This window comes from Sceloporus occidentalis, unplaced genomic scaffold (genome assembly GCF_023333645.1).
Source record: "Sceloporus occidentalis isolate IW3139 unplaced genomic scaffold, rSceOcc1.0.p SCAF_31, whole genome shotgun sequence".
Classification (NCBI taxonomy): Eukaryota; Metazoa; Chordata; class Lepidosauria; order Squamata; family Phrynosomatidae; genus Sceloporus; species Sceloporus occidentalis.
The window spans coordinates 3,801,177-3,825,464 of record NW_028317011.1 but is presented as its reverse complement, the minus strand read 5'-3'; the positions used below and the strand labels follow the sequence as shown (position 1 = coordinate 3,825,464).

Genomic DNA, 24,288 nt, shown 5'->3' with positions numbered 1-24,288 from the left:
TTACAAGAAATCTAAAAAAATCTTTACTATTTTTCCCATGCCCTCAAAAAGGGCACAAAACTATAATGGTTTCAGGAAAATCATACGGCCGATCACTACTGTGTAGAATATTAATACAAGAGTGCTATAGTGCTCTGCACATGTTCTCCAACAAAAGTGTAACTGAAAGAAGCCTTTCCTCCACCGAGCACCCCCGTGACAAAGAAACTACTCAAGGTGTGAATTTGGTTGGGCAGATCTCCGCTTAGATGACAGTGTAGCTGCAGTGCCTCTATCGGTATTCTGAGCCTGCTAGGCATTGTAGATTTCAGACGTACCATGTTTGGCTGCCAACCTTCCACATTTACACAGCGGTCAATGCACCACCAGAAGTCATCTTCTGACTCTCCTTTCCAAGAGAAAACTGGGACACCTTGGGGTAAAAAGATTTTTTCATAAATTAGAACAGCTGGATGTTCCTTGTTCTGTAGACATTTTTGTAAGAATAAGGTAAAAAAATAAACCCTTATACTTGTTTAATTGCATGCAAAGCTGCGCATACCGAGGGCCTCCCATCCACTGGCCCAAGCTGAACAATTATACTTATATCATCTAATGTACTATATACTATGGATAGCAACCTCACTGACACTACTGGTGCAGGTTAATCTGCTGACACATGCTGTGAAAAAAGTTTTTTTTACATTTCTACATGAGACAAAAAGAAAAATATTCAGAACCACCATGCATTTCCTTACCTTTGCCGAAAAAGAAGACAGCCACATTTATTGGTGAAAAAAGATTGCAGTTTCACGCTCAAATTAAGTCATAAAGAGCCAAAGATTAATTATCTTATAAAATAATGATTAGATGGTAATATAAATGTTGTATGCAAATGAATATGTTTATTTGATAAAGTAATACATTTTAACTTGCTGGATGCTTATAGGGTAGGATTACGTAGATATAATACTTAATGCAGGGCAGCTCCATCCCAACCCCTGAAATAAAGTGGTTCTATAATTGGAGAGCTTGTTTATGTTAACACAACAGAACAGAGCTACAGTCTTTCAAAATTAAACAGGCTGTGTTATTACACATTATACTGATGATGTCACTGATGATGTCACATACCACTTTCTGCCAGAGCGGCTGCCACTTCATTGAGAGTGGAGTAGATGTTGCAGGCTGCCCATCGACACTGAGCACCAAGGGCCCCCAAGGTCTCAATCAAAACCTATAGGACAGAAAGGACAACACTTTGATGTTCAAATTATACCACAATACACATGATGACAAAGAACCATAAAGTCCAATTTATTAATACCAAGAATAATGTTACAGTTTGGTGCAACATCTAAAGTGTTAATTATGCCCTAACATAAACAGATAACATATTAAGGGAGGCTATCAAAACTAAAACGCAATACAGTTCTATAAACCGTCTACAGTATCGCTTCCTAATATTTTATATCTACTGTTAAAGGTTCTGTTTTTCAGCTTTCACAGACACCAAACACACAGGTCGGCAGGGCCGGACTGGGACTGAAAAGCAGCCCTGGAAAAATTTGGAGACCAGCCCCATATAGCTTATCTCACGGTGAAGCTCTTATACCCACACGCACCCCTTATACATACCCGCGTCACACTATTCGCCATTCTTTTTATCTCATTATTTGTCACTCTGCATCCAGAAATGCCTTATACCCCTATATGCCACTCTGGCATATAGGGGGTTAAAAGGCATATCATGGGACAGAGTGGCATATAGGGGGGTATAAGGCATTTCTGGAGGCAGAGTGGAATAAAGGGGGTTAAAAGGCATATCATGGGGCACTCTGCCTCCAGAAAAGCCTTATACCCCCCTATATGCCACTCTGCCTCCCTGATATGCCTCAACCCTCCTATATGCCACTCTGTCCCATGATATGCCTTCTAACCCCCTATATGCCACTCTGCCATATAGGAGGTTAAAAGGCATATCATGGGACATTTTTGTTTACTTTATATGGCAAGCCGATCCAGCTTGCCATATTAAATAAAAAATAATATATGCCACTCTGTCCCATGATATGCCTTCTAACCCCCTATATGCCACTCTGCCATATAGGGGGTTAAAAGGCATATCATGGGACAGAGTGGCATATAGGGGGTATAAGGCATTTCTGGAGGCAGAGTGGCATGAAGGGGGTTAAAAGGCATATCATGGGGCACTCTGCCTCCAGAAAAGCCTTATGCCCCCTATATGCCACTCTGCCTCCCCGATATGCTTTATACCCTCCTATATGCTCCTCTGCCCCATGATATACCTTTTAACCCCCTTTATGCCACTCTGCATCCAGAAATGCCTTATACCCCTATATGCCACTCTGGCATATAGGGGGTTAAAAGGCATATCATGGGACAGAGTGGCATATAGGGGGGTATAAGGCATTTCTGGAGGCAGAGTGGCATATAGGGGGGGACACTTACATACACACACATGCCGATTTTTTTTGTTTTTAACAAATACAAAAAACATTATACAGTACAAAAAATACATTATTTTACTCACCTTCTACTTCTCTTGACTTCCTGGTAGCTGCACACTGTTCTCCTCTATGCTGACAGGATGCCACTGACCTGACATCCGGTGCTGCAGCAGTCTGAGTGCGAGGGGGCGGAGCTTCCACCTCACGCTGCTCCCATCAGACTGCTGGGAATGTAATCTAAACGGCCGGTGCGTGCTGATGCCGCCGGCCGGAGCTACTTTAACACTTTTTATTTTTTATTTATATGGTAAGCTGGATCGGCTTGCCATATAAAGTAAAAAAAAAGTATTGAAGCAGAGGCGGCCGGCGGCATCAGCACGCACCGGCCGTTCAGATTACATTCCCAGCAGTCTGATGGCCGCATAGTGATGGGAGCAGCGTGAGGGGTGAAAGGTCAGTTGCGAGGGGGCGGAGCTTTCACCCCTCACACTGCTCCCATCACTAGACGGCCATCGCACACGGCTGCTGGGTGCTGATGCCGGCCGGCCGCGTCAGCACCCAGCGGCCGCTTTGATTAGATTTCGGGCAGCCTGGGGGGCAATTGCCCCCCTGCCCAGCCCGCCCCTGGCACCGAGGGAGGCGTTCAATGCCATTTGCAGCCGCTCAGCGGCTGTCTTCATGGTTGGTCTGCCGGCCGCCCAGCCCACGGACCTTCCGGCCCACCGGGAAATTTCCCGGTATCCCGGTGGGCCAGTCCGGCCCTGCAGGTCGGAGTATCAAAATTTGCACTTGGCCAACAGTTAACACAATTGCCATGGTGGCTTGGCTACGCAAAGCGTTTAAAAGCGTAAATTTTACCAGCGGTCAAAACGCTTCTGAATACTTTGACTATTTACATCTATACTGACTTAGAACCCGAAATGTACAAAACCCGAAATGCAACTCGTAAATGTGTTTTATTTACTTAAGGAACAGAGACTGTGCTGAGGTATATACTTAAGTGTGAATAAACTCACGGCTGTTTGTGCCGTTATGTGAGTACACCCCACAATCTTGGCACCGGCCAAAGGCTTTTCTCCTTGTGCTCTCTTGCGTAGAGCCATGAGTGCAGGCATCTCTATGTCGAGAGAAAAAAATAGAACAAAAGAAGCCATTTAAGTTCCTGGACGCAGAACTGAAGAAAGATTACCTAAGGCAAATCAACCGAAATTTTACATTTTTATTTGGCATTTGGTGAACAGAACAGAAGAAAAAGCATATCAAAGATTTGCTGCCAATTTTCTACAGACTTCATAAGAGTTTTGGTTGGCACCAAAGTGACGGGAGAAAATACATTCTACAACTGCAGAAACATGCAAGGCATCTGTATCTTCCCATCAGATATTTAAATGATTGACTGCTCACTGCTAAGTAAACAACAAAATAAAAATAGTTAATGTTAGAGAATATGAAGATGTTAAACATTGTAGTGGGGAAATAAGTCCATCGTGTATTTACTTATAGTCTTATTAATTAATATATTTAATCATGATTAAAAATTGTATTAATAAAATTAATGGAAAAAAAAAATGGGTTTAATTTACGGTATATCCCCTCTGATTTATTAATGTTGTTTCCAATAGATACTAACCTATTTTAATAGTCCTATATACGTTTTAATATACGGTTTTCACTGTGAACCTCTTTCATTGGGGTATATTCATTCATTTTTGCATGATTTAGATCTTGAGCGTTTACAGCAGTAACAATATTTTGACCCTTTCAAGCTCCCTTACTCCTAACACATGGAAACTAAATTGACTTCTGGTCATCAATTATTGGGCCTAGGAAGGACAGCATGGTCCGGAGCAAACAGCCTTACGGCCTATCCTCCCTCCGTTTGGGAAACATCTCCATTATCCCTTTACGCGCAGGTTTGTGTGACTACATTATGGATGCGCCACCACATATGTTCACTGCAACATTATTTGTGTGTCTACATTTTCTGGGATTCCCTTTTTTTACCCCCGCCCTCTTTTCTCATGTTGATTTAAGTAGACACTATTCCAATCATGATTAAATATATTAATACAACAATCATTAAATACATGATGACCTTATTATGCCACCACAGTGTTTAATGTATTCCTATTTTCTAACGCAACTATTATTTTGTGCTTTGTGCCTTATTAGTGAGCAGCCCTCCTAGCTATTTGTCCATTAACCTAAAGCTGTTACCTTGTTCCGCAATCTCAATCTCTCTGCGTCCGAATTCCGCCTGCTTGATGTTCTTCACGCAGAAGTCGCCGCTGCCTTTGGAGTTCTTCTGCTGCTTGTCCCGGGGTGAAGTCTCATCGTCGGAGCTGTCTGTATAGGAAGCAGCTAGTGAAAGAGGATATAATCAGAAAAGGCAAAAAGACTTTGCCTCTAATGAAGCTGTGGGTTTCTCAGCAGGCGTATAGGCCCCAGTCAGCGCTTGCTGGCTGAGAAACCATGTCCTGTTGTCTGCTTTAGACAGGGAACAGCCTAACTAAAAGTGATCCGGTATAATTTGCCGTTTTTGCCTTTTTAACAGTCTGCTTCAAACCAAAAAAAACAATCAGACTGTGCTATTATTAACTTTCAGAACTAAAGGGCATTCTCCATGCTGTGGTGAAGCTGAATCAACTGTTTCGTAAGAAACTGAGTCAATGTGGCTACCATTAACAACCAGTACCAAAGCCACCAAGTGCTCCGTACAATTAACTTAAAGCAAAATAGTAAAAATGGTATAGATAATCTAGAGTAAATATATATATATATATTTAATCTGTAGTTAAGAGCAGGTACATTCTTAAGGGAGGGCTCAAGTTTTGATTTGGGTTACATGCACATACAAGCTCTCTATGGAAGAACGTCGTCACTTCCATGCAAACTATGGCAGAGTTTTACTTTCAGAAGCTGATTTCATGGAAGGTATAACTGGACTACAGAAAAAACAACAAAGATTTTTTTTACAAACAGCCCGACTGAGAGGTCCAGTGCAGTAGCTGGTTGCAGACTTTTAATCAGGTTACTTGAAGGCTGAGGATTAGGTAGCGCAGAAAAATGTCTCTGAAGGTCAGGCCTCAGTAGGGCTCTGCCGAGAAGCCCAACATGCCTGTAAATCCCTGGGAGACAGGAGGCTGGCATTTTCCGGGCTGAATTCCCATTATGACCTAAAGGCCTAGAAATCTGCACTTAATAAAAAACGGCATTGACAGAATATCTGCATGAGAATGAAGAGACGAAGAAACCAGCTGGTTAGAACTGGATTTCTAACTGGATTTAAAAAATAAATAAATGAGTATTTGCCAAACACTGTAATAAAACATTTAATCGTAAAGCATGCGGTCAACAAGATCAAGGGTGTCATTTTTTATTTTTTTTTGAGATTCAGACACTGTTACAGTTATAATGGATAGAACCGTAAAATAAGGGATTTGGGAAAATCATAGATTTTTTGCCAGCCAATAGAAAACAAGGACAAAATGGTACATTTCTGGGGAAAAACAGCGATTCCAAAGCTATCTAAAGCTATTAAGAAGTATTTCTCAAATCATTCACATGACTTGTCAAACACTGATAAATTGTCACTTACCTTGAACTCACGGATTTGTGGATTTATTACTCACCAGAACTGTAGCTATCAGTCGATGACTGGGAAATTGATCGAGACAGAGAACGGCGACCTATCTTTGTTGGGCGCTTGTTGAATTCCCGCTTCTGGTCCGCAAACTGGATCTGCTATGAGAAAACAAACTAGGAATAAATCAGGGAAACGGAGACTACAACCAAGGCTAACTGGAAAACCCTTCACTGTTGAAGATAACGGGTGGCTCAGCTGCTCAATTTTTCAAGCACTAACTAGAACTTTCATAACAGAAACTACATGAAGTTGGGATGTCTTTGCTTGGGATTTGTAGTACACGCACCATATCATAGACAACACATCAAGATGGTTCTCAGAGGAACTTAACATGGTAGCGAGGGACAGGCCCAGATACCACCCTCCCAATGATATGAGCTGAGCCTGGTGTTGGGCTTCGGTAGAACCCTACCTACAGTCGGAACTATCGCTAGCACACATTAAAGGCACTGGAAATCGGCAGCCGAAAGAACCGTACAAGGTGTGCATAGGGTAGATAGTGACCAACATTTTGCATCTAAATAAATAAAATAATTTTACACACACACACACACGTACATATAGTTTCACTAAAGATGGGACTAGACGCTAATAAACTTTGCATAATGCATATCAGATGCCTTCCAAATTACTTGATGCCCCGTACGTGAAATGCTAGCAGGACCCTTAAGAACGGCTCTATTTCTGACTTTTTTTCCCCCCACATTTCATTGTTCTTTGTTCTTACTCGGAATACTCTGTAACCTAAGTTACACCCCATCATTTTACAGAACTACAAAACAGAAAAGACCTTTAAGAAAATGTGAAGCCGAGTGCTCATAACAGTAACCCAATAGCAAAACTAATAAAGGGACATTGTTCAGGTGTGTTAACTATTTCCGCACTGCCTCAAGGCTTAAAATCAAGCAGAGAAAATAAATTATGCGCCATGTTAGAGAAGGCAATTCACATATTTACTGCACTTTACTGAGAGGATGGTAAATAAGTGGACCAGAAGAGGTAGAGGCTAATAAACATGTATGGGATAGGTATGTGGCTATCCTGAATCTAAGACAAGATCAAGAAGTGTTACGGTTGAGTCTTTATGTTAGGAATAACGGCAGACTAGATGAGTGGGAGAGACATTCTGAATAGGAACGCACCCTATTGAAAAATGACAAGGGAGGTAGTCAGCCTCAGATCTATCATCAGCCCTGTTCTCTATCTCTACTCAATCAATAACTAAAGCTTATAACCGTGGTTAACATTTGCAATCCAAGGCCACGCTGAAAATTTGTACAGGTTCATGGCCGATCTCGTCAAAAAACCCAGCAAGCCTATCTTTATGAACGAAACTTAAGTGTTAAATTAAGATTTACTGCAGCATGAGAGGAGTGTAAACAGGTAGCAGCTGCCATAAAAGAAAATTAATTTCTACGCTTATTATGCGCTGTAAAATCTTGATTTACAAATCTTAATGAGCAGGGTGTGTTAGATATTTAAACGTTATCTATACGAAGGCCGACAAGCTAGCTTTAGCCAACATTTACCCAGAATATTTTATCAGGTGCTACCTTATGATATTTAAAATTACATCTAAAGAGGAAAAACAACCTCTTTTTTTAAAAAAATGTAATAGAGTAAAAAGGGGAACAACATTGGAAGATTTTTTTGGAAGCAGATTTGAGCTAGTGCTGCATAATGCATAGTTATGTCAATTGCACTTCTTCAAAGTTATTAAAAAATTACAAAGGACGATTTTATCCTTCTCGGAGACTTTGCTGGGATCGACCCAGTGGCTTATCATAAGACGGCTAGTGGAAGGATGAACAAGGTATCTGGCATTTAACCACACAACATTAGTCCTTGATTCTCTAAGCTATATGTTTGAGAGAAGTAGCTTACAGTAAAAGCGTTGTGTAGACCTCACCTGAGATTTCAGCTCCAAGTCCCCATTCACATTGTACGTCTTTTTGTTATTCATCATGTTGACAGCCGGCCAGTCCTCAGACATCCTTAACTAGTCCCTGGGCCCAGCCGTGCCATACCTTTATACCTGCTGCTCTGGTTCCAACCTGCCTGCCCAATAATACCGAGGTTTGGTGATCATTGACTATCAAGTTAATGAGGCATTTAAGAATTCATTGCTGCATAGCTTGCTTTAATAGACTATTACACCAATGTGTTCTGACCTCTGAACTTGCATATATAAGCATTTGTTCAAGCTTTGTCAGAAAACGGTTCGTATTTATGTACGCAATTGTACTCCATAATTATCTTGCCAAGGGGAATGATGTAAACATGCTAGGCCTCCCCTACAAGAAAGCTCCGCTCTCCTCCCTTTGGCATATTTGATTACATTTGTACTTCAATTAAAGGCCAAATTACATGGGGAGGTGATTTTAAAAAGCACATTATCCTGAAGATTTCTGCCCATGCTAAACCTGCTACTAGGGATCACAATGTCCATTTACAGGGGTAATCATGCATCTCTTATTGTTTTCTTGGAAATGTTCGGGTAATTGTAAGCTTGTTTGAGCTGGGCCCTCCCCGCATGTTTCTGTAAATCAAATTGTTATGTAATATATTCATTATGTTCGGCTTTACCCATTGTACAACGCTGTGGAACATGATGGAGCTATATAAATCAAATAGTAATAAGCAGTGCTTCACTTAGATAGTAATTTTATTTATTATTCCGGGGTATGCCGCCTGACTCCTTGTCTACTTCCCTATGCGTTTGCCCCCAACGGCAGGGTAAAGGATTGATCTCTGCTCCAACTTTTTCCTATGATAAAAGCATAATAAGCATATTTTACTTACAAATAAAATTAGAATATGCTTAATGGAGGACCTTTCATCTTTTCTAATTTTGTTTGGAAGTAAATACCACCTCTTGTCATTTCGGCACTGCTGCCATGGCCTGGGTAGCCAGTTAGTGACCTTATGGCACAGACCGGGCACCATTGGGTTCATTGCCCGCCGGACTAAATACAATGACGATGTATGTGTATGTGTATGTGTGTTCTTAACATGCCTGGCCAGACATGCACATACACTCAGTGATGCCAATAGATGTATAAACATTACCAAAAAATAGAAATTCACAAATAGCTTATTTTTATCTCCGGAGGAGTAACTTAAGTGTTAACACCAATAGCTTTAAATTGCTAGACACAATGTGGTTTATCCTCAAACAGAGTGTTTTCTTATCTATAAGAGACATCATATAGACTTTCATTGTGTAAAAACCCGTTATAACAGGTAACATTTGCACACGCATTTATGCAAAGGGACTATTGGTGGTTAAGAGAACATACAGGATAATAAAAACATGGTGCTCTGGGAATTAACATTTCTCTATAGGACCAAAAAGAATCCCATGATTATTAGTCACATTGGCTTGCCACCATTAATCACCGTGGGATCATTTGTTAAGTTGAACTAACAGTGAGATCTCTGGCTTGACTAATACATTTGGTAGGATAGGAAATGGCATAATATAGGGTTTGACAAACCCCAGGGGTTAGGTAGCCATAGATTTACAATGCCCTCTATTTCCAAATACAATGTTAGTAGTAGCTTTTCTGTGTAAAAGACCCAGTTTAAAGCACAATATAGAACAGTGGGACTTTAGTCAATGCCACAACTTAAAGTTTGCAAATCTACAGCTTGTAACTGAACACCATATAGAGGAAACTTACAGAAACCGATAAAAACAGATTGCGGCTGCCTGTGTTGATTTGTGTAACAGCATTGATTCAGGACTTCAGATAATTATGGTTTGGTTACTTATTAACAGAGAGAACACACAACAGAATTGTAAAGAATACATGGAATGTAGTAACATTATAAAAGCATAATTTAAAGCAGCACACATCTGAGCTGTATATTCTATTCTATCTTTTATTCTAAAGGATAAACCTAACTTCATATAAATTAAAAAAATGCCAGAAAAAAGGTTAAATGCATAAAAATAAAGCGAAAACTGGCCTGTTTGGAAAATAATGTAACATGCGGTATGGACAAAACTGGATTAAAGGATGGAAGCAAGAGAAGATATTCTCCATAAGGCATATCTAAATGTCTTTACAAAATGAGCAAGTAGAGATGGGGGGGCCTAAAAAAACAAAGACAAAGAAATATGCAATGTACTTTCAGAGCAGAAGTAGAATAACCATTAGCATGACTTCATATTTGTATAGAAAATGTTTATTTTCTATACAGGTTGGCATCAATGTTCTGGCTGTTTCATGAAGCACAAAGCTTGGCTTAAAACGTACATAATTATTTTGTGGTTTAACACCAGGCGGACTCAGGCAACGCAGGTACAAGACAGGAAAAAATGTCCCCAATATGCGAAAGTAGAGCGGGTGTCTGACAGAGGACCAATGGAAGCCTCAATGCCTCATTCACTGCGTAACTAACAATTCACCAAAACTGTCTGTCTTGGGATTCTGAGAGTTCTGCCTGAAGTCTACTAGTCATTGAGATAGGTCAGATAAGGAAACAAGAAGCATGTTTATTCAATATTTCCATGCCCTAAAAAATTCCAGGACATTCCTACGTTAAGAAGTGAAAAGAACGCATCTATGTTTAGTGAATCACTGCCTGCAGCTAATCGCTTCATGCTTTCATTCCATTTAAATCTTACCATGTTGCCGAAGCATTTAAAAGATGGTGAACGAATACAAGGGGGTAAAAATGTTATAGACTATGTGTTTGGTGATAAGTATGAATGTTACTTGTCTGTAATTTACTGCTAGGAGATGCATCCAGTACTACATATGACCAGTAAAATACACCAACGTCGTGTCACCTTTCTTAGTATATAATTATCTACAACCTCAATTTATGTTTTGGGAACTGAATGATACACATCTGACAGGGCTGGAGAGAAAATGAATAGTGTTTTATTTACAAAACATGGCAGGGAACCACAGCTACTAGCAGGGCTTGCTGTAATACCAGTAGATATTTTTGAAGACTTAAGGCTTTATACAAAATCACTGAAGTACCTTATGGAGGTCTAAGCACGTCCCATATGCTGTCGCAAATAAAACAAACCCCAAATATATGTGCAGGCCTTAAATGTAAGCTTACTCGACAGAACAAGATAAGAAAAAATGAGACCAGTCGTGTTATGAAATAGATGTGAGGGCCTGAAGCACAGCGTATCTGTGGACCTCTGAAGTTGTGGGTTAGTGGCATGGTTTGTTGGTCTACTTGTCACTCCACTAGCAGACATTTACACTAAATGTTTACATTATGTTACCTGTAAGACATTGTTTTATGAGGTAATATAGTTAAAAGACCTACAGAAAAAGGTGGGCACGTAGGTAAAGATCTATAAAAACATGTTTTCCTGTAGGAAAGAGTAAGCCTAGACACGTAATTTCAGGGGTTCTGTAACAAAGATTAGTATAGATTTTTTTTTTTTAAGGTGATCAGGTTTACAATTTTGCTGTTGTAAAGTAACAAAACAATTCAATTTACAGGGACTGCTACATTGTCACAGGTATGGCACTCTGGTAGCGTGAAAGTCCAGTTCCTGAGATTCAATGGCTCCACTTTCTAGGAATGGGCTTGAAAACGTATTGTGCTTTTTAAGTGAAAAAAAAAGAAAAAAAAGTTTTAAGTGAAAACACATCATACATTCACGCCGCCGTAACTTCTAAAACTTCTCACCACAAAATACGTAGCACTGTCAATGTATTTTTATACAAAACTTTAATATATAGTTATTAACATATTTTCTCTCCGAGTTGTGTGCATATAAGGCAGGGCTGATCTGGCCAAGATAGCAGGAAGGTTGCAGGTAAGCTGCTTCCCCTTGCCTGCGGTAGACATTGTTTCTGACAATTGGAGCACAGATCTCTTCTCACTGCGTGTCTGCCACATTGGATATGACGACACATGACATACGATAAGCTGTTAGAGGAAGACCGCTCTGCAGAAGATCAAAGAATACGAGGAATAATAGGTTTGTATGAATATAAAAGGGGTGTGCTACAGAATAGTAGGGCAATGATTTGGAAATAATGCAGAGATAAGTTATGTTAGGGGGCATGAAAATGGAAGGGGGTGATTGTGATGCCATATAGGGTGATAATGGTGGTAGATGGGGATAATGACTGATGGGGGCATGATGATAGTTAGGGGCAGCTCCACACTTACACATACATACGTGGAAACGCCTTACTCATACCTGCACACACTCATCCTAACACCATACACTTTCATTTACACAAATATATACACAAGTTGATGGAAATTGGGGGAACCCTTCCTTGATATTTTATTTAATTTAGTTCAGACATCAAAGTAAAAAATAAAAACTTAACTAAATGCATAACTTCATAGATTGCATTTATATTTGTATTATATTAAAATGTAGCAATACAGTTTATTTAGCCATGAGAGAGGCTGTGCCAAAATTATCTTGAAACAATTTCAAGTTTTCATTTACACAAGTATTCAATCTAAAAGGAAAACATTTGCACAACTAAGATTACCAACTACTAACAGAGAACCTTGGTGACAGGTCTCTTTTCCCAAAAAATGAACAGTTAAAATATAGCCTGTTTTACAACCAGAGTGCATTCAAGAAACATCTGTAGCATAAAAAGGTCCATCTTGAAATGTATCGCTAATCCCTTACATGGCTCAACAGTTACAAAAAATAAAAAATTCACATTATAGCGATTATTAAATTTTTAGTTGACAGGTCCACTTTAAGGACATAATTGCAGAATAAGAGGATAACTTTACTGTTGCGTTGTACGGGGATTAGTTTCCTGGCATTTTTCCATCCCCCTTCCACATAATCCCAACATATTTTAATCCATTAGGCATCCATAAAACCTTGCAATTTCTACTCATGAGAAACAGTGTAAATACATATTTTTCCCCCCATGTACAATGCACAAATACCCTGACAGCGGAAGAGTATTCTATAGTTCTATTCTATATATTGTATAAAGAGGGCCAAAGTTGCCAATGACCAAGTTGTTTGCTAACAAAAGGCACAAGGCTATTCTTGATGACACTGGACCAAATTATATTGCTTTTAAAAGGAACAATAAAATATTAGTCTCCATTTAAAATGGTGCATTTCACCCACAATATGGTTCAAGAGTCAGAGATTGCAGGTTAGTTCAAATCAACTGACTGCCATCAATTTAAAGCGCAGAACATACGACATTTCAACTTGCTGGACCAAGCCACTGCTTTTGTGCTCGTAAAGGATCGCATAAAATATTCAGGAATCTCGACCCTCTAAATTTTGACTTTGTAACTACAAACACCATTGTGGAAACAAGTCACGCCACCTTAAGTGTTTCTGATAGCCCCATATGTAGACCACTCAACTTGTTAGAGAGATTGCGGGGAGTTGTCTCTTGCATTCAAGAAATCCTCACGCACAAACCTAGGATAACAATCACCGCAAACAGGCTGAGGAAGTATTGAGATTATGATCCACTAAGTCATGAGAACATTTTAAAATTAACTACTGTTTAAGCAGGCATTTAAACCGCCCTGAGGGGAAAAAAAGCACGCATTTGCAGGCAACATCCAAACTAAACTGGATCATGTATACAATTTTTAGTTGCAAAATAAAGAAAACGTTGTTGAAGTAGTTTAGCATCAATGTTCTCAGTCTTTAGACTGTTAGGGATGGAAAACAAAAAAGGACCATTGGCTTATCAGTTGTCAAGACATAAAAGATTTATAGTACAAATAGCTTCTCCTACTAAACAAGCAGAATAATTCAACCAACGCAAACATCTGTCGCACACACGTGTATAGGTGTATATAAAAGACATTTTATTATATACACACACACACGTGTAAATATATATATATATATATATATATATATACACATACATACACACACACGCGCATATATACACATACATATATACACACACATACACACACCTGGGTTTCATGTTCTAGTTTAGGACGTATAGATTTAGGGGCCCTGTTCTTACCATCCAGTCTGGCATGTTAAAAGCAGTCGTGTCTTGCGTGCTCTCTGTTCTCTCCATGTCTTCGCCTGTGGAATGGGTCCTTCTCTAGAAGCAGGAGGGCTTGGGAAAATCTCTTTTCTCAGCGCAGCCAAGTTCAGGGCCAGTCACTCACGTAGTTGACAATGGGCTTCAGCCTCCCCCTGCTCTCAAACCCGCACACAAATACTTTCAGAAGTCAGTGGCTCTGAGCTAATGTTTCAGCCCTCGTCAGGACAGTGATATAGGACTCTGCAGCTCAGGGAACCTGACAGGCCCCTCCTTGCATAAAACATATCTAGCATTTCGCTTTACCCCATTGGCAGCGTGTGCCCTTTGTAATGTCAATACTCTAGAACAATGACTCATTTAAAACACAGCTACAGATGTCAGTAGGTTTAATCAAGGTCAAGATAGACACCGAGCAGTAAGTTATAGAGCGGCACATCTGCCCCTCCCCCAACTCTCATGCAGGTCTCCTTGAGAACGCCTTTGATGTCTATCATAATCAAACAGCTCTACCAAACCCTGTTAATTGCTTTCAGTGACAAAGTTTAAGATAGCGGCATTCATTCACTGCTAGGAATTCACAGCACTCTTATTTTTCTTTTCCCTATCAAAATCACAGAGTCCATGTGCTTTGTAAGTTTCCAGATTTCTGAAGCTCCTCACTAGGAACACTACAGACCAGGCGAATTGTCTTTCATTAAAAAGATGGTATCCAGGGGTCACCGAGAGGAAGAAAAAGCCAGAGGAAGCACAGTGAGAGCAACGTCCGCAATCACTGGACCAACTGCCACTGTGTAAAGGGAACTTCACAGCCTCGCAGACAGAGAGCAGCAATTTATATATTTTTATATTGCACCCAATTTGGTTTGAATATTCCCCCCTACGGGTTTAAATGCCAGTGATCGAGATGCAGGGATGGCAACCAATGCATACAAACTGCCAAAGTTTACATTGTACGCAGAGGCGATAACCATTTTTTCCACAACGGCGTAGACATCCATTGATTTTAGACCAGTAAGAGGAGATCAGAGGACACCCCCAACAACTAATCCATGATTGCACTGCCCGCACAAATAGGGCACTGGGGCAGCTACCCAGGACAGGTCATTCCTGTTAAAATAAAATAAAAAAAAAATAAAAAAGGATAAGCTAGCTTCAATTCTAATAATGTATTATACCAGGCCAACAAGCCCTTCTTTCAGGAAAAGCTCAGCAGGTATGGCTCTTTACAATGCATGACAGCTCATATTTCATTAGGTTTACAATGGTTTTAGAATTAAAAGATGCAGTAAAAGGAAACCTGTAATCAGATGTGCTTGTTAAGATGCCCTTTTGCTGCTTTATGTATGTGTGCACAGTGGCAAGCAGGAGATGGGTTCATCCAAACATATCTCATACAAGAGAAGGAGCTGGGGGGTGGGGTAAGAGGCAATTGTATATGGGGGGGGGGGTTCTGCTGAAACCCTCCATCTATTTTTAAGTAGAAATGTAAAACGTAGATGGCACACTCACTTATCATATGCATTAAAGTTTCAAATCTTGTGTTTCATAAATATGGTACCTACTGAAACATAGTACAACAGAAACCAGTCTCATGGAAATAAAATTAGTCCTTTAATAGCAAACTATGTTTAGTTTCAACACCCAAATCTCCTGATGAGGGTTAATGTTTAATCAGATGACTTAGACATTGCTGCATGTGTGCTGTTATAAAAGGTAGTTGTAAAAGTAACAGTTCTAGAGCACACAGCGGCTTCCGACAGTCTGGTAAAACTAAAATTATCAGACTAAGGAAATTTGTAAGTTATAAAAAGTGTCAAACATTTGCAGAAGATACACTTACAAGTACAGCATGCGTGTAACCATCATTTGTAAGAAAAAATAGCAGTACGTTGTGAATTAGTTTTCAATTATTGTATCAATGTTTGCATTAAAAGTGTCAGACACCGCAGTGCCTCACAGACAAACCGTAAATTAGATTTGCATTGTTTTATTTAATTTTGTTCCAAAAAATTTCCTTTACCTGGAGGCTGCCATTGTTGTCATATTTATTGTTGACATATTTATGTCAACCCACTGACCTGTTTCTAATGCTAATGAAGTCCTGCATGTACAACGAAATCCTTTCCTCCTAAAACTTTCATGTGGTGTAAGCCTGTATGGCGTTGTGCATGTTACAGTATGGTGCTAGCATGAGTGTGTTTGTCAGCATATAGCATTAGTGTGTGTATTAGTGTGCAGTGTTAACATGTGTATACATGAACGGATGATGTTAGCGTGTGTCTGCGTTACTGTATGGTGTTAACACAATTGTGTATGTTTGTAGTTTGTTAGCATGTGTGGGGCCGTCGGCATTTGGTGTTATCGTAAGTGTGTGTTATGGGTGAGCCCGGGGTTAGTGGCTCCTGGGAGATGGATGGATGATGGAGACTGCTTGATGGATTTGACCGGCACAGTGTGCGCTATTCCTTGTAGATTCATACTGCTTCATTTATGTTTCATAATGTACTGTGCATTGAATCATTTTTTTCTCCGTCTGAATTCCTCAATTTAGCAATGTAATGATTAACTCTATTAACATAATTGGATGTATTAGTTTATGAGTGTATTAAGTGGGCTGATAGAAGGGAGAAATTTAAAATATCTAAAAGTAAAAACATGATTGTCTCCCATTTTCTTTTTAAGCTAGTTCCTAGATCCAATCCAAATTTGTCAACCCCTGTTCTACACAATGTATGGAATATTTAGTCAAATAAAAAATTGGTTGAAATGACCCTAGATCATACGCACTAAATGAGCTCTATGAAGCACTCACTGACATATTGCTGAGAAAAAAACCCCCAATATGGATATGTTCAACACATAATTTTTAAGGAAAGTAGTATATTTTAATTAAATATACTCATCACAATATCCTCACTGGTAGACTAAAAACCAGTCCAAACAGGCAGGGCAGACAGGTAAGAATGCATGAAATTGAGCCCCATGTTTACGAGAAGAAAAAAAAATTGCACAACCTGTAAACACAGATAATTAAAACTACTGCAATGAAAAAAAACCTCTACCATAAATCAAATACTTCTTTTGGTGTAGATGCTGCGCATGACTGCCGTGACCTACTCACAAGGAGCGTGCAAACAGCACCTCCTACTGGCCACGCATTGAACAATTCACAACAAATTTATATCACAGATATCTTGATATCTTGCTTTTGAGATATGCTCCAAAATTAAGTCTGAATAAAAAGTAGTAATTATACTGTCAAATGAGGCATAGATTAAGTATACATTTGTCATTTTCGCAAAAAAAAATAAAAATAAAAGTTTATCTTAAGGCACATATCTAAAGCGGCAGTACTGCACTCGCAACATTCTAAGTCAATTTTACATACGGTAGGTTGTTCCACTCACAAATACCATTACATTCCCCTAACACTTGCTTTCAGGTGTTACCAAAAACGTGTTAAGTTTTCTTCACCTTCACTTAACTTACATTTCACCAAAAGCGTAGCTAGATATTCGTACTGAAAAGCAATAAGTCATCAATTACAAAGAAAACATGGCCTTGCCAACAGCCTTTTCACCTTTTTATGTAACATCTTTATATGACCCCTATTGTTCTTCATCTGAAGACGGCCTGTTGACACCTTTGATTCACTGTACTTACCACAGATCCCCAGGTCTAATCCTGAACGCTGTTGTGAGGTGAGAAAGCATCGGGAGAGTATGTGTACGTGTAGCACATCTGACAATGCTTGCCTCCAGGTAAGCAGAAGAAACCAGTAAACCCAAACAAGCAGCGTTGTCGACCACCACTTGGTGCAGTACCCTTTATCAGCCTGCAGATGGAAAGCAATTTCCATCTATACTTCAGAAGGGTATGGAGACCACATTGCATTAAAGAAACATCATGGCAGGAGAGAATATTCTAACTATACAGACAGGAAGAACCTGGGAAATAGCAATACCATGTAAATGTAGAATATAGCAAATACTAAGACTTCGGCAAGAGGAGGATTGAAAAAGTAAATAGGACAATTTGTCCATGCTGTCTGTTCATATGCAGACACCACTGTATTGAATGCTGATAAGGTTTAACAAGGATCCCTGAAGCTAGGGACATCTCATTGGGGTCTGTTCACTAAATACAGAGTTGTTTCCATTCCTTCACAATACATTATGAAGATCCAACTCCAGTGAGCTTCTGCTGTAGGAAAAGCTTTGGCGGCCCAGTATCATGTACAGTTAAATCAGTGATATTTAAAGCTCCCCTACTGGTTACATTATATAGTGCAAGCTGTGCTTGAGAAATGTACCAGTGTTTACCAGGCATTAGCACACACATGCATCTACAGGATACCTGGCAGAAGGCTATTAATGCATGGTAAGGAAACAGTCATAAGACATCCAACAAAAGTGACATGTACAGAATACCATGATTGAATAAGTCATACAAAAATGGTTCCTAATTACCTGAAAATTCTGACTTTCCTGCAAAAATACAGAAGCTGAAGATTTAGATGCTCTGTATTCCATTTGCGAAGAAGTTAATGGTCATTTCCAGATACCAGATTTTGCTTGAAATGAATACTTGATTTGTACTTCTTACTAGTTTTTTTGCAAAGCATAAAAAAAAAAATCAATCATACGCAGTAAAGAGGAACCGTGACACAGCTTTATTTCGATTTGATCCTAAAAATATGTATACATATATTATATATATTTAGGGCCGTTTCATACTTATTCATATTTAAAACCCAACTCCCATTACATCTGCCTCCAAAGGCATAGCCTGAGCGTCTCCTGAAGTTTCTCATGATGCCTCTGGAAAGACTGCAGTGTTGCAGCAGACTGCACATGAGCCATTGGCTCTCAGAACGGTTTAAAATCATGCTTTTCAACTATAAAGCTATTATCACAAACCTCAGGATCAAGCATCGGCAAGGTGGAAGCCACTCTTGGGCACAAGAGGAAACAGAATTTTCAGAATACTACTTGAGAAAAATGAAAATTGAAGAGCCATTATATGTTTAATATGTATGTAGTATATAGGATTGGGTAGAATACGGAATACGGCGGTTAAAAGGATGAACCTTTTTTTGCAACAATGTAAATATATTAGGCTTCTGAATAGTACAGACTCTCAAGTCTCCTTAGCAAAGTGTGAAAATGGGTCCTCTGCTTACAACAAAAAGCAAGAATTCAGCTCATGCTCAGTGAGGCATAAATATTGGGGATTCCGTCACACTATATGGCCATATATTACTTAGCCGGCCACTGTGAGGCAGGAGGGGCAGCTTGTGGTACTTTGACGTAGTGTTGTGCTAAGCAATATATGACCATATAGTGTGATGGGATCCCCAATATTTATGCTTCATATTTTTCTTGAATAGCATTCACTGGACATGTGCCGAGTTCTTGCTTTGTGTACTCATTCTATCAGCAACTCGGGAATCTGGATTTTTATGCCTTTTTAGGTTGCGAGCTTTGTATAATTCTTCTGCCTACAATGCCTGAAAATATTATCCACAGTATACACTGTATACAGCGTCTCAAACCCTCCTTAGAGCAATGTTTAAAAGCATTGTATCCCAGTTTTGCATACATATATACACATATATATATATATATATATATATATATATATATATATATACACACACACTGCACTAAGACATTAAGTATATACTAGTACAATGGAAAAGTAATATTACCTGTATCAGATGTATATTCACATCTGCTGCCTAATTCAGAGCTGTTTACAAAGGGATTGCTTTGGTATCCAAGCCTTGCCACCATTCTCTATACTAGAATTAGCCCACTAAATTCTATTTAAGACCTTTATTTTGGGTTAAGGGCAGCTATGATAAAGGTCATTTTTAGTTACAATCCAGAGTAGAATGAATCAGCCTTTCGTACACAATAAACATCACAAACTCTAAATGACGCCCCCTGGGCTTTTGGGTCTAACATCCATGCATGATGGGTTTAATAGCGGACCAGTGATCTCTTGCAGTTCTACAATCTGTAGTTTTATATAGATTGTCTAGGAGCTATACTGCAAAGAGATGGGCACACTTGGTGAACCGTATAGTCTCTGCGTTTGCTAACCCCAATTTCTTAAATCTTTAGACTATAAATCACATTCTCACAGTTCACAAATCAAATACCAGAATCAAGGGAAAGGATCTCTGCTAGCAGTATTCTGTAAATAAACACAGGGGTTAGAATGGCATCAGCAGATAGCTGTATATGCAGGAAGTGTACTCAAGTATGCTTCCTGCTTTTGGTAGAGATAGCTAGGAGAAAAAAAAAAACCCCAGAAAGCATGCACCAATCTGCACACAGTAAAAATCACATGACGTATACGCTGTCAATTAAGAGTCATGAAGGTGGGAGGTGAAACACAAAAAGGGGAAAGATATTATACACAGGTGAATGTCATGCCTGCATTGCGCAAGAAAACCCCTATAACTAATGATATAGAAATTGAGTTTGCTTATTTTATCTAAACGCCAAAGTCAACATTGATTAATTTGCTTTAATAGCCGAGTTGTATTAATCACAGGTAATACCAAAGCTTACAAGTTAATAGGATTAGTATTAAGAGCACTTCAGGAGCAGGATTCTTTAAATCATGAAAAGGGACATGAAACATGTAATTTGTTCTACTATGTACGAGATACTTCACTATTTTAACCTGTGCGTTAATCTAACACGAACACTGGGGGAAATCAGACCAGATATTGAATAGTTTTCCAGTAGTTATACCAAAAACACATTTAATGTTGTCAATTGGGCCCTCTTTAAGGAATTGTTCACTGTCCAAGTCTTCAGAGACCCTAGCAGCATGTCAATAAGAAACACTCATTTGTAGCTTACCCAACGGACATAGTCCCAATGAGTGGACCAAGTCAAGTAATCTGGTAACCATGACTTCATAAAACCTACACTGACCAATGTATTCTTACACTAGTTATAGTAGCAAGTGTGTTTAAAGAGGTTGTTCCAGTGTGCTAGCTTTGCTGAGAGCTAGACTTATGTCAACGCTCAACCCTACAGGACAGATCACAAAAGTATTTCTTCGGGTTGGCATAAGAAGAGTTACACGGGAATAGCTAAGAAAATCAAATTGTGCCTTCTTCTCTAATTACAGGCTGTTTTATTATGCGCTAATCCTAGCTGGCGTCTATGCAACAGAGTTGCTTTCCGATAAGCACATCTGTTGCCAAGAGAACGACTAAATTGCTCTGAACAAAAAGAGGCTTTGTAGTAGTGTAATAAAAAACGGAGAAAAGGATGACTATGCTAACCTGGATGCGGAGACAGAATGAGACTGAGCCAAACCGACTGATCAGCACAGGATACTGTAAATGCATCTATAGTGTAACATGCATATTTTGAGGTATCGTGTAGTGCGTTGTTTCACAGATGATATTCAGAATATCAGAACTATTATTTTTCATTAAACTGCAGAGTTAAATCTTCCGCCAAATGAATGAGATAATGAAAGCACATAAATGAGTCTCTATGCCGACATTGATTTCCAATTGTACTGAAGTGTTATTCCAGATGACTCTGTACATCCAGTACCGCCAACCGGGCACAATCATCTGTTTGTTCTCTGTCCGATGTAGCCGACTTCTTCTCCACCACATAGGAGCTAATAAATGATGCAACATAAGACCTTCTATGGGTCAGAACTGTTTGGGTGCAAAATTTGCCTCTGCCATATAACTTTTCGTTAGAGAAGTTCCTGGTTCAAATGGTTCAAGAGTACAAAACCGCACCTTCATTTTCCTTGCCACCAATCTGTGGTTCACACTATTGCCAAGGTTCAGCAAATGGGAGACTTGTGGCATATAAGACGGAGTAGTGTACGATCCAGGCCTTTATGCATTTGCCAACTCTGATTTACTTTATTTATTATAAAATATTGTTCTGCGGAAACTGCAACTTTACAATAGAGTCCAATGGCACTGATAGAATTTAACTCACTTTGCATTCAATTTCAGAGGTGGTCCTAGCCTCGCTTTAATATTCACCCTCGTTTTCATAGAGGTGGGACAGAGAAGAAGCGTGAGCGAGTGACTCATGCATGCAGCGCTGAGCCGAGGACAGGTTGATCTTTGGAGCAGGCGGTAATGGTCAGAGATTCAGCAGGATTAAGTAAACAGTCCCGCGCGGGGCTCTACATAGCTTCTGCTTTGGATATAATGTGTGTTCACAGCTACAGAGGATTGCAGAGCCCTGTTACAGACAATGCACAGAATACCAAATATTAATGGGGGGGGCGATCTCCCAAATTCACATAGCAAGACTGCGCTGAATGCAACATGAGCCAAATGCCAGACCCATACGATGAGGCAGACATAAGAGTGTGCAGCCTATAAACCAGATAAATGGTTAAAAAAATAAATAAATATGCAATATTAATAGCTTTTACAACTTCATAAAAACACTGTTCTCAACTGCACATAGGCCCTGTATATTTTTATCTCCTTGCCATCAATAAATGGTGACAGATTTAATGAATAAATCATCACATTCACTTTTTGCACTCTGTTCTTTACGTGCCCTTTTAAAACCATCTAGATTCTAAGATCACAAGAGCTCTTTTTGTACCAGTTAGTGTGTGTGATTTTAAATTTACAGATTGTAAAGCGCTACAGAATCTGCTGACGCTATATAAATTAATGTAAATTATAATAAATAAATAAAAAAGTGTGCCAACAGTTCTTTTTAAATAAAGGGTCCCAAACTAAATGATCCCCTGCAATGTTTTCTGTCTTATCACTTTTGCACTCTCTTGTGTACAATGAACAGAATTACACGAGGCCGCATGATAAATTATCTGTAGCGTGGAAGAATTGATTACATGGGAAAGTAACGTGTTACATGACAGAGCCTGGCATCTCACCTTGAGAGCATTGATTAGTGGCACTAGTAGCCAAGAGGTTGAGTCAGAGTCCATAACGTTATCTAGACATTAATATTAAGATCACTGCTTTAGCATTGCTGGCAGAAATATATCCACATTAATAACTCTGCTTACAATCCATGGGCAGGTTTATGGCTGCTGATAAGTAGCACGCATAGCAATGGATCATTGTGTTATGAACTAGAGGTTTAAGGTCAATGTCTGAAGAGGACATTGTGGCTGTGTCACGAGACGGGATATGAGACTACCCTTGTGCTGGTGGTTATTTAACATATCAAAACAGCAGGCCGGTAGAAGGCCCAGAACACTGGGAATAATGCGGTGCTGCTTGTATATCGCTCTTCATGTTGTGAGATGAAATATTGAAGCCTGTAGCAAATCTATGTTTTGGTACTTTACACACAAGATGGATTACAATAGTCTTAAACTAGGTAGAAATGGCAGCTTGATGGGACACGCTTTGTTCTGTTCCTGCTTGTTGTGGACACAGAACTGGCAACTCAGTCTGAGTCACTGCACTCAAAAGCAGAGAACTCCACATTCAAGCCCTCCTCCGCCGCTTTGGAACTGCAATTTTATAACAAAGATGGACTACATTACCAGCATTTTTAAACATAAGGCACCCCTTATAATCAAGTGCTGTCATTAAATCAAACACATTATCTTCAAGTATTCGGTTTAAACCACAAGACCTGTGCATCAGGAATGTTCTATTCGAGACTCACCAGCTGAACACTTAGTCCTCATTAAATGAATTAACACAAAATTGTTCATAATATAAATATGAACAAATAGGGCCACTGTATGCTGCCATAAAACCAGCAACAGAAAGGATAATACAGTATTCGCTTGATAAGAGCCCCCCCAAATATTAATTTAGGAAAAAAGAAAAAGCCTGAATACAAAACTACCCTATAGGAAAAGAAGTTAATTAAATTAATTCACATGTAAACTATTTTTTTTTTTTATATTTAATAAAAGCTATGATTGCAAAAAATGCATTTTTGTTTTTATTTTCTTTTATTTGTCAACCTGCCCCCCAGTTATGCACATCTGCTCCCTGGCATGTGTTATACGCCCCTGATATGCCAGTCTGCCCCCCCCCGACTTACCAATGCATCCCTAGACTCGCCACTTGTGCTTCAGACTCCCATGTATCTAGTGGTGGCAGCACGATGCGCATAGACAACCTCTGCTGCTGTCCAGCACCAGAAGGTCACATCACACAGGCGCTTGGTCATAGAAGCCCCAG

General features: G+C 39.5%; 1 protein-coding gene across 1 annotated transcript in view; it reads right to left on the bottom strand.

Annotated features, from left to right (window-relative positions):
* LOC149298745 (S-adenosylhomocysteine hydrolase-like protein 2) overlaps nt 1-24,288 on the bottom strand; it is a 50,908-nt gene that overhangs the window by 9,025 nt on the left and 17,595 nt on the right. The window contains exons 2-6 of the mRNA XM_089487075.1: nt 6,083-6,191; nt 4,668-4,811; nt 3,467-3,567; nt 1,114-1,216; nt 318-412 (exon numbers count right to left, since the gene is read on the bottom strand). Coding sequence (XP_089343201.1) covers nt 318-412; nt 1,114-1,216; nt 3,467-3,567; nt 4,668-4,811; nt 6,083-6,191 — 552 coding nt within the window. The remainder of the gene's footprint in view (nt 1-317; nt 413-1,113; nt 1,217-3,466; nt 3,568-4,667; nt 4,812-6,082; nt 6,192-24,288) is intronic.